General features: G+C 41.2%; 1 protein-coding gene across 2 annotated transcripts in view; it reads left to right on the forward strand.

Moving 5' to 3' along the window:
* Positions 1-10,369, forward strand: part of Foxj3 (forkhead box J3) — a 77,985-nt gene extending 67,616 nt beyond the window's left edge. For both annotated transcript variants that reach the window (XM_052177212.1, XM_052177213.1), the window contains 6 exons: positions 1,410-1,590; positions 2,290-2,703; positions 3,968-4,069; positions 5,724-5,915; positions 7,246-7,353; positions 8,717-10,369. In XM_052177212.1, coding sequence (XP_052033172.1) covers positions 1,410-1,590; positions 2,290-2,703; positions 3,968-4,069; positions 5,724-5,915; positions 7,246-7,353; positions 8,717-8,832 — 1,113 coding nt within the window. In that variant the 3' untranslated portion in view covers positions 8,833-10,369. The remainder of the gene's footprint in view (positions 1-1,409; positions 1,591-2,289; positions 2,704-3,967; positions 4,070-5,723; positions 5,916-7,245; positions 7,354-8,716) is intronic.
* Positions 10,370-11,566: the final 1,197 nt, after the last annotated feature.

The raw sequence follows: 11,566 nt of genomic DNA on the forward strand, positions 1-11,566 counted from the left end.
CAGATGGAAACTACTACTCATCACATGCTTGGGGATTAACACAAGGATGCCATCAACATCCTGCCACTGAGCTTTTCCTTTACGATTTGTGTGGTAGTGTATAAACCTGCAACTGGTAGAACCATACCTCTTCATAAAAAAATTTAAGAATTTATTTTTAACTTGCGTGTATAGGTATTTTGTACACATATAACTGTGGATGTGCATGTGGTAGCTTTTAGGTCCCCTGAAACTGGTATTTGAAAAAAAACATAAGCAAAAGTTTTCCTTGTTGTTGCAAATATCTTATAAGCATCATTTTGAATAACTAATTGTCAGTGAGTATACAGATCATAACTTAAAGAACACTAAACAAATGGTAGTTTTTCACTCTTTGATAAAATCTTTCAAAAACACAGTTGATTGGAGAACTGTAGGTGTAACTAAGAGCATTTGCTTGACATATGCAGGGCCTTTGGGTTTTATCCCTATAAAAATTAAAGATACATGGTCTTTAAAAATAAATGTTATTTTAGGTTGTGCTGTTTTCAAAAATGTAAGATAATTCTTGCTCACAGCTGCATGTGCCAGACTAGCTGACCTTTGAGCTTCCCAGCATTCTCCATCTTGCCTTAGGCCTGCTGGGCTTCCAGATGCATGCCTCTGCATCCACCTCTGCTTTGGTTCTAGGGATCTAAACTTCAGTCCTCCTGATCACATACGTGTTACAGTATGCAGGCAGCTAACTCAACCCAAGCAGAGCACAAACATGCCCTTTGAACTTAACCTGCATGTGTTGAGGGGCTGGTTGTATTTTTGTGCAACCTGCATAACTCAAGGTTCCTGTTTGTTCCTTTTTGTTCAGGATCTCCTTTGCTTTTCAGATTTGGAAGCCATTGTGTTGGGTTTTCTTTATAGGGCAAGAGTTGAAATTAGGGTTGTTCTTGGGGTCTAGTGTGTGCTGGGCAGGCCTTCCACCAAGGACCTGCAGCCCCTGTCTTCTGTATTGCTTACTTCTTCCATTCTTTTCCCTTAAGCCAACATCCTTTCCTCCAAAAATGAATGGTGCTGTTTTGGGCAGTGTCATATTATATGCTGATGGTATTTGAACTTATATAAAGATGATATGAATAAAGGAAAGTAGTGTAGGTAATTTTATAGTACAGTGCAGTCTATAGGAATCATAAAGAAGAGATGGAGAGAATTCCAGTCTTATCTCACGTGAGTCATTGTTTTTATTATGCATGTGGAGGCTAGATTGGATTGCTGTTGTTCTTCGAGCTCCATGCCAGTGATTCCCCCCCCCCCTTGTGATACTTAAAGGGTGTGCCTGGCCAGAGAGTAGAAAATCCACAGGCTGAGGTTATTAACTTGGATTCCAGAGCTGGCACTAATATTGAGCCATTATATTGGTTATTTTCTTTTATTAGGTCACTAACCATCCAGAACCAGTCTCTCAATCATTAACACCTCAGCAGCAGCCACAGCCACAGTACAACCTTCCAGATCGAGAGAAACAACTTCTCTTCACAGAATACAATTTTGAAGATCTCAGCGCCTCATTTCGGAGTCTATATAAGTCAGTTTTTGAGCAGTCACTTAGTCAACAAGGTAAGCGGGTTTTTTTTTTTTTTTTGGATTTGGTTTTTTTTCGAGACAGGGTTTCTCTGTATAGCCCTGGCTGTCCTGGAACTCACTCTGTAGACCAGGCTGGCCTCAAACTCAGAAATCCACTTGCCTCTGCCTCCCAAGTGCTGGGATTACAGGCGTGTGCCACCAACGCCTGGCGGTAAGCTTCTTTTTAAATGTCATTTTTTTGGTAACATGAATGTTTTAATTTCACAGACCATCTCTTAGACCTGCTGATTTTAGAAATTATGATAAGGTTTAGGAGGGATTATATTGTGCCACTTTTGGCTTACTGAGCTTTGTATATTTATGTTGTGGCAAAGGAAAACCACATTAATTTCAACCTGCATGTAGAGCTTACTTGACTATAAGGGCATTCTGGAGCATTGTGCTGAAGAATTCTCACACCACATCTGTGGCACATGGGATGTTTGATTGGTAGAGGTAATACCACAAGAATACACGGCCTTGTTTTTTCTGACTATCATTCACTGTGACCTAGCCACTGGAGTTTAGTAGCACCAAGTTTGTGGTTTGTTTATAGCACCTTGAAAAAATTTGCATATGTGTGTGTGTGTGAATGTGGAATCCTTACATATGCCTTGCTCTGTAAATAACACTGCTACAAGTATCCTAAGACAGAAGGAAATCTGACTGTAAATAATCTTACTCTGTTTTCAGGCTTAATGAGCATCCCTTCGGAATCTTCCCAACAGTCCCACACTTCATGTTCCTATCAACACTCTCCCAGCAGTACAGTGACCTCTCACCCACACAGCAACCAAAGCAGCCTGCCCAACAATCACAGTGGCCTCAATGCCACAGGTAGTAATTCGGTTGCACAGGTCTCACTGTCCCACCCCCAGATGCACACACAGCCCTCTCCACATACACCCCATAGACCGCATGGTTTACCACAGCACCCACAGCGTCCCCAGCACCCACCATCACACCCACAGCAACATAGCCAGCTACAGCCGCCTCACTCCCAGCATCCCCCTCCACATCAGCACATACAACACCATCCAAACCATCAGCATCAGACATTAGCACATCAGCCACCACCACCCCCTCAACAGGTATCCTGTAATTCTGGTAAGTTTTGCATGCTTTTGTTGGGATAGCTGTGAATTAGATCTGCCCTTTATTATTTGGGCCTCCTGTAGTATTTACAACTGAAACCCTTTTTACTTGTTTAATCTTTTCTTACTATATTTCATTCACTCCTTGAGTGACCTGAAGATTTTCTTGATTAGAATGCTTTGGAGACATGGGCAAACTCAGCCTTTCTTATAGTTTTAGTTAAATTTTCATATTGCCCTGGCACTGCTTCTAGTGATATGAAGGAATGTAATGCACAATCTGTTTGCAGACTTGCAAACTCACTATGTGAGTGTAAAAAATAGCACAAGTTATGTGTACAGCATAAAGGCTTGCATTTGAATCCTTAATATGGCTCTGTGACTTGGAGTAAATTACTTGTTTTTGGGTTTTGGTTGGTTGATTTTGTTTTTTGGGGGGTTTCTCAGCAGGTGGTCTGAGCTGGTCTCAAACCTGTGATTTAACTTTTATTTTAATAAAACAAAAAAATTTGAATATTTAAAAAAATCAGAAAAAATACTTTTTAAATTTTTTGTTTGGCTTTAATAGCTGGTTTTGTTTTTCTAGTAATAATTATAAGTAGATTCTATAATAGAATTGAAATTTTTCTGCCGTAATGGAATATTTTCTGAACATAAAAATAGCATTTCTGTTATTTTTAGATACATGCCTTAAGAAAGTTGTAAAATAGAATTAAAACTTTCAAGGACAAAGCAGATGATAATGCATGCCTTATCTGTATCAAGTCTTCAGAAACTTACGCCTCTTCTTTGTACATTCTGAGGGAATGGTTAATGAACAGACAGATTGGGTGGTTTTGAGGAAATAGAAGTCTGGTGCCAGGAAAAGGAAGTCCAGTTGGAATTGAGACAGTTGGTGATGCACCTTGGTCAGGCTTCTTTGTGGCGCCATACAAAGAAAAGGCATCCCTAAGGAGTCAGAAGTAATTACAGTGGCTCTGATAATAATTCATTCCTGTGAATTATATACATCCTGTGTGTGTGAGGTAGGATGAAACTCTTTTTTTAAACCATTGTGTATCAGACAACCCAGATTCGTTGCTATTATTCCAAATCAAGTAAAACTTAGAATATTTTATAGATCGGACAAGCATAGCTCCAAAGAGCTGCATAAGTTTGCAAAGTTCGCATAAGACCACTGCCAATGGATGATAGAACTTGGAATTCATGACCTGACACCCATAACTCTAACCCTAACCTGTCCTAGAGTTAACAGTATTGTCAACATTACTTTTTAGGTGTTTCAAGTGATTGGTATGCAACACTCGATATGCTGAAGGAAAGCTGTCGAATTGCCAGCAGTGTTAACTGGTCAGATGTAGACCTTTCACAGTTCCAAGGTAAGGCTTGATTCCTTTCACATAGAACCAATTAATCATGAATGTTTTTCCTGGAACTTTTTTTTTTATAGTTCAAATCAATATCTCCTGCCAGGTATGTTTGGTAAGCTTGAGATTGAAGGATTGCTAAGAGTGAGCCAGCTATTGACTAGATAGTAAATATTCCTCCAGCCAGAGATACATAGCAAGGTTATGCCCCCATTCCCGCCCCCAAGAGAGGGGGGAGAAGGCGTCATTTTATTTAAAGACATGGCTTTTGCAATAGTAGTTTTTTAAAAATATTTAAAGGTTTATTTATGTGTATGAGTACACTGTAGTTGTCTTCTGACATAAGAGAAGAAGGCATCGAATCCCATTACAGATGGTTGTGAGCCACTATGTGGTTCTGGGAATTGAGCTCAGGACCTTTGGAAGAGCAGTTGGTGTTTTTGTTTTTGTTTTTGTTTTTTTTTTTTTTTGGTTTTTTGGATTTTGTTTTTTCAAGACAGGGTTTCTCTGTGTAGCCCTGGCTGTCCTGGAACTCACTCTGTAGACCAGGCTGGCCTCAAACTCAGAAATCCGCCTGCCTCTGTCTCCCAGAGAGCTGGGATTACAGGCGTGTGCCACCACCGCCCAGCTGCAGTTGGTGCTCTTAACAGCTGAACCATCTCTCCACTACAATGGTTGTGTTCTTAAAGGACACATAAGAATCTCTAATAAATTGGGCAATTGATGTAGGAAAACATTACATATAAGAATTCTGCCAGAATATTGGCTATGTTTAAAAAATCAGGTTTTGTCTGTCTCTCTGCCTTGCCCCTTGTGTGTTTATATGTACAGTTGCATTTTGAGGCCATAGGACAATCACAAGTATTGTCCCCAATTGCTGTTCACCTTTTGTTTTTAAGTTTTTTTTCTATTTCTTACTGTGTCTATTTTCTTACTGTATGTATATGAAGATGGCTGACATACACATGCATGTACATGTGTACAGCTCAAAGGAATCTGTTATGTCCTTTTACTACGGACTTTTAAGGTTTGAATTCAGGTCATCAAGTTTGCACAAGTACTTTTCCCAGCTGAGCCATCTCTGCCTAATTTATGTTTTGTGTGCTGTGTGTGGGCTTACACATGTGCAGGCCAGGGGGTGAGAGCTCTTCCTCTGAGGTTTCTCCACCTTTTGAGATAGTTTCTCACTGGCCCTGACACCCACTGTTTTGACTTGAAGTGGCTGGCCTGTGGTGATCCTGTGTTGTGCCCTATTTGTGTTCTCTCTCCCACTCCACCCTCACCTTCTCAGTGCTTGGGTTACAGGCACGTGCCACAGTTCTTGGCATTTAGTCAGGTAATGGGGATCCAAACTCAGACCCACATACAGCTCTGCCCCCTCTTTTAGACAGGGTCCTATACTAGCCTGGAACTCACCAAGTAGCCTAGGCTGGTTGGCCAGTGAATCCTAGGGATCTGTCTTCACCTCCCCCCAAACAGCAAAATTACATGTATGCCACTAACTATGGCCTCTTTTTGTAATATGGGTTTGAGGGGTTGAATTCAGGTCTGAGTCCACCATATATTCTGAAGTGAGTGAGTGGAGACTGTGAGGCTGAGAAGGCTTGTGCTATCTTGGCTTGCAGTATTAGTCATTCTCACTGTGTTTCACATGCTTTCCTTGTAGGTCTGATGGAGAGTATGAGGCAGGCGGATCTCAAGAACTGGTCATTAGATCAGGTTCAGTTCGCTGATCTCTGTTCCTCTCTCAATCAGTTCTTTACACAGACTGGCCTTATCCACTCGCAGAGTAATGTTCAGCAGAACGTCTGTCATGGTGCCATGCACCCAGCAAAGCCTTCCCAACACATCGGGGCAGGTATGGCCTTAATATACTTCCATAAGCTCACTTGTCATAGGTGATCGTCAGTGTGATGTGTCACTCAGGGTGACATTTATCTACATTGTATTGTTTTTAAGAAGTGAGTGATGGCGAATGATTTACGTATGGAAAGTGTGTCTTTAAAATTTGGAGGCAAAAGGCTATTTTCTTGTGATTTGTGTGAATTATTTACTATTCTTTGTGATCCTTAACTTTTTATGGTTATTAAACAAGTGTCTAAAAGATACTTGTTTTTTTAAAAAAAAAAAAACAGTTATAAAATTATTTCACTTTAAATTTGTTGATTTACAGTGAAGATCAAAATGTTACATCTTTCAAAGATGTTACAGTGAAAAGTTTCAGGTCCATTTGAAGAATGCACATAATGAATGGCAGTTGTCATTACGTAGGCTCTGCGGTGTACTGTCCCCTGTCCTCCACCCTACCCCACTCTCCTGAAAATAAAGGTGTGATCAAATTTCAGCAACTTATCTTGGAGTTAATGCCCTGGGACTTAGAGTTCTTAGAGTCTGCTCCTGCTCCTGCTCCTGCTCCTGCTCCTGTCAAGTTTCTCTTGTTTTTCCCTATATGTGAGTTGAGGGGTTATTGGGCTAGGTCATCATTTCTGACCATCTCAAGCCAGCCTGGGCACAGTTTAGCTTTCATTTGGCTAGTGAAAACTTGGGAGCAGCCAAATCCAATGTGCCTTACCTTACTAATAGTGTGGATCACTTTTCTTCTCTTAGGAAACATAGTAGGTACTTTTTAGCTTCATTGCATTGGTTGCATTTATGCAATTTATGTGATATACTAGCATTCTAGGAACATGGTCTTCTTAAGAATTGAGTTCACTCACATGGACAGTGAAGGGATAATTTGCGACAGTAGAGAAGTGGGCAGCAGCACAAGAGCCTTTGAGCCAGGACATCTGGATTCTAAGTCCTGACAGTGCCAAGTCTGTGTCCTTGGGCAAGTCAGCTTAACTCTTCTGAACTTCCTTTGACTTCTGTAAAAAAGAAGAGGTGATTTCCGGTCTGGCCTTCTGTGTGGGTAGTGGGAGGGTCAAGTGAAGTCATGAATTTGGAAATAATTTTGAACTGTAATGAAGTGACAACTGTAGATGTTTTTGCATATGAGCTTATGCCAGTGTACTCAGCATTCAGCATAGCACCTTCTACCAGAAGCCAACTACATTTGAGAAGGAGTATTTTTCCTTCCTTACCACCTTGGCTTCATGTAGGTAGCCATTTCCACTAAGGTTCTAGTGTTGCTTTGTTTTGATGATAGTGGTAACATGTTTTCTCTTTGTGTTTTTAAACTTGATTAGGAAATTTGTACATAGATTCCAGGCAAAGTCTCCCTCCCTCAGTGATGCCACCCCCTGGTTATCCTCATATTCCACCGGCGCTCAACACTCCAGGAACTACGATGGCAGGTAATGTCTGTGTAGTGTATTTGGGACCTAGAGTTTTAATACTGAAAACCTTAGGTGTCTGCGGTAAATGAGGCTGCTTTGGGAGGGTGTGAACTTTATTTATGGACTGGGTTGCAGAGTATCTTTGAGGATTTTTTTACTTTGATGGACATAATGCAGTTTTTGGGGGCCTGTATTGATTAGCTTCTGAGAATTTTGTTCTGTTGGTTTCAAAGAGCTAATCTACCTATTTCCAGGCTAAAAGTAAGGAAGTAGGTAAGTTGTAAGTAGCCAGGAGACTAGTACATCCTGTTAGATCACCTAGAGGAGGAATCGGGTCAGGAGAAAGAACCTGCCTAGAACTCCTGGGTTAATGAGTAGTTAAACCATGATCCCCTCCTCACCCCACTGGTGATTTACAGGAACCAAGATGCAGTGGCTAGAGCTCAAGCCAGATTGCCTGTTTCCTGCCTGACACAGTGAGGGATTGATCTTTTTGTTAAAGGCACGTCACCATTTCTAACACAGTGTAATAAACTGAAAATATAACATGTTAAAGGATTCTTGAGAAAAATAATTAGCAGGTAGCTTGAACTTTTTTTTTTTTACAGTATGAACAACAATGATCCAGTAAATATTTTATAGCATTTCAAAGGATATGCTTAAATTCTAATTAAAGGACTGCAGTTAGTAAATTCTGTTATAACCCAGTCTAACTTCAGTGGTACACCAATGACTTTTTTTTTTTTTTTTTTCAGTTAAAAATTTTTAGGTGTATGGTTATTTTTCCTGAGTGTGTGACTGTTGCCAAAGGAGGTCAGATTAGGCATAAGATCCTCCGGACCTGGGATTATAAGCCACCATATGGTTTTCTGGTGGCTCACCCAGTACTCTTTAACAGCTAATCCGTCACTCCAGTCCTCTGATCTTAATTGATGTTATATTGAAAACACATTAGAGCAGAGCAGAGCAGACTAGCAAAATGGTTGTCAGCATTTTCTCTTGTGCCTTCCTTACTGCAGGCTAATAAAATGAAAGGTTTTTAGAGTCAGGTGAGCTGCGTTTACATTTGGGCTTTGGGTTTTGTTTTTGAGTCAGTATGAGTAGTCCAAACTGTCCTTGGTCCATGATCCCCCTGCCTCTGAATCCTGAGTGGTTAGGATTTAGGTCACATGCATGTATTAGTTTTGTTCAACTTCTTGTCCCTATTCTCCTTACTATAAAATAAGTACCAGAAGAACCACTTTGTTGGAGGATTTGGAATGGATTCCATGCAATATACTTAAGTCCTGGCACACAGGAGACAAGCTCTAGGGGCTGGTTGGTCTCTTTCTGACTTCTCTGCCCAGGCCACTGCTCACAGACACTGCCTCCTCATTTCCAGGACATCACGGAGCCATGAACCAGCAGCACATGATGCCTTCCCAAGCCTTCCCGATGCGGCGCTCTCTGCCTCCAGATGACATCCAGGATGACTTTGATTGGGATTCAATAGTGTAGGCTTGTTTTCTGCAAGACAGCAGACTCCAGCATCCTTTTTGTTCAGTGAAAGGAAAGATTAGAGGCCGGTTGAGAAAACAAAGCGATGTTACCAGTGCTATATCTAAATTCCTTTTGAAGACAATCAGAGATTCTAGCTGGGTAACTTACTGCTTTTCTCCAACCCAAGCAAGAACTACGTGTTTGTCTCCCCGCCAGTACCCTCTGTAGCTCCTAACTGTTGTGATTTGGACAGCTTTTTGCATATTTGTGTCAGTTTGATGTTGACCACAAGTGCCAGACTGATTTTTCAGACAGAGCCTATTTTGCTGCGAGCAGTTTATAGATACATACGTGTAAATATGTGTACAAATATTGCTGAAAGGCTTCAAGTTTTTTCTAATTGGATTATTGTATCTTGAAAAGAAAGTTACTTTCAGTTTTTGTTCCTTGTTAGGCCATTTTCTGCAGGATGCTTTCAAATGATAACAGAACTGAAAGGAAATCAGTTTTTCAAAGCCCAGTTTCCTTTATTTAATCTTCAGAAATAGGAGTAATCATGAATTCCACCAGAGTCAGTCAAAGAATCTAGAGTTGGTCCTCTCAACAGTGCAGAGGGCCGTTGTTCCTGAGCAAGCTTGTTAGGCAGGGTGCTGTGGAGAGTGCGTTGTACCTTGTCGTTGTGATTCCTCAGCTGCACTTTGACAGCTCTGAAATGTGTGGGTTGATTGAAACTAGGTATTGCTTGTCTCTTCAAACAAACCAATGTCTCCATATTCACTTATGTATTTATTATTCAGAAGTGTTATTTTAATATTTATTGCTACTTTCTGTGAATGCACAGGTCTGTTGGATTCACTAGGGAGGGATTTGTCTGAAAGCATGGTTATTTTTCTGCATAAAAGTTTACAGACAGACAATCAGAAACATTTGTCCTTCTCTTTATCATCACTCCTTACCAGGTGAGTGTGCTTCCTGTCTTACATAGCCTTCCTGCTGGTGGAGACTTAATAGCTACATAGGAATTTCCTGCAATTTGAATCAGTCTATTTAGGCAGCAAGACACAGAGGCTGGGTTCCTTGCTGTTGTTGGTAACGCTAGCAGGGGCTGCATGCGGCTCCAGCGTCTGTTTATCTGCTTCAGTCTTGAGTGCAGTGACTGCATGACTTGCTGTTGGGTCTGTGTGTCCCCAACATGAAGCACCTCAGAGCTTTTATCAGTTGCTTTGTTTTGTGTTATGTCACAGCTTGCATGGGTTGATTGTGTTGATTTTATAATGAAAGTAAAAGAAAGGGGATTATACTCCCCACAGTGAATAGATCGTTAATTGGTTCTTTACAGAGAGGGGGAAAATCTGTTTTAATGAGGAAATAGATTATGTCAAATCAAGAAGAAATAACTGGTCACCAGTTGCTTGTTAGTGTCTCTGGGCTCAGCAGTGCTTAATCACATTAACTAACCTCAGCGAGTCTATGGATGAGTAATCTCTACTTGAACAAAGGTGTGTGTGTGTGTGTGTGTGTGTGTGAGAGAGAGAGAGAAGAGAGAGAGAGAGAGAGAGAGAGAGAGAGAGAGAGAGAATATCTGTGTACGTGTTAATGGAATGTCTTGAATGAATTGCTGGGAAGGAGGGCGAGCCTCGAGCTTCTCTGTTGTTTGGACCCCCACTAGGCATGAGAAAGAAGCTCAGGTGCATCCCCTTGGTTAGTGAAAATCAGAGGATTCTCAAACAGTAGCCAACAGGTCTCACTCAAGGAGGTCCAGGCAAGATGAGATGATGGCTGCCTACAGAGACAAAGCTTGGGAAAATGAGGTTCCTAGTAGTTTATTCAAGTCTTGTTTTCTAGACACCAAAATGGCTGCTCCATGACTAGGCGTGCTCTGCGGCAGTGTGCACTTTAAATGATTGTGCGTGGGAGTATTGCAGTCTCTGAGACAGCACGGCTTGATGAGTTTACAGGTGATGTGAAGCTAGCTTCCCATTTGGCAATTAGTTACTGATTTGCAGTGATCAATATATTTATGAATGTTTAAACTGACCAAGAATGGCACTTGAGGCCAGACTCACCACTCTTCTGTGATTCCCTGTTTCCCAGGGGCTCAGCAAGCCTGAGTGGCCGGGCAGGGAGGGCTACCTGGTGGGTGCAGAGTCCCTCTAGTGGTCATTTCTGTTTTATTTGACTACACACAGCAAGTTCTCTTGGGCTTAAATTGACTGGAGACTTTGGGGTAAAGACTAATAAATATACAGACACAGATGGGGCGCTCTGTCCATGAGAAGAGTCCGACTGGCATTTGTGGCAGTGTTTGAAATGTAAATGTACTCCTGTGTGTTCCTGTAAATATTTAATACGTGTCTCAGACGTCCTTTGAAGTGGGAGGGGATCGATCTTGGGATAATTTCAAATGGAATAGAGTATTTTGATATGTTCATTGAAAGGGTGATGTGTACATACTTATATTGTATATATGTGGTGACATGCATTGGCTTTTGTTCAGAAACAACCTGCTCTCTGTGCTGCTGTTGGACAGTCAGTGTTTTAATGTTTCTACAGTTTTCCTATTGCACGATTTCATATTCTGCCAATGGTGAGTGGCACCCATTCTTTGTAACCGGTTAGTGCTGTAAAGAAATATTCCAAGTGTCATTAGGATTGTCGCTGCCAGGACTGATATGCATGGATGGCACTTAAAATAAATATATTATGATAACTGTATTTGTAGCCTGATGGTCTGTTATTTGCTGCAGTTGAG

The sequence above is a fragment of the Apodemus sylvaticus genome, chromosome 3 (genome assembly GCF_947179515.1).
Source record: "Apodemus sylvaticus chromosome 3, mApoSyl1.1, whole genome shotgun sequence".
Taxonomy (NCBI): Eukaryota; Metazoa; Chordata; class Mammalia; order Rodentia; family Muridae; genus Apodemus; species Apodemus sylvaticus.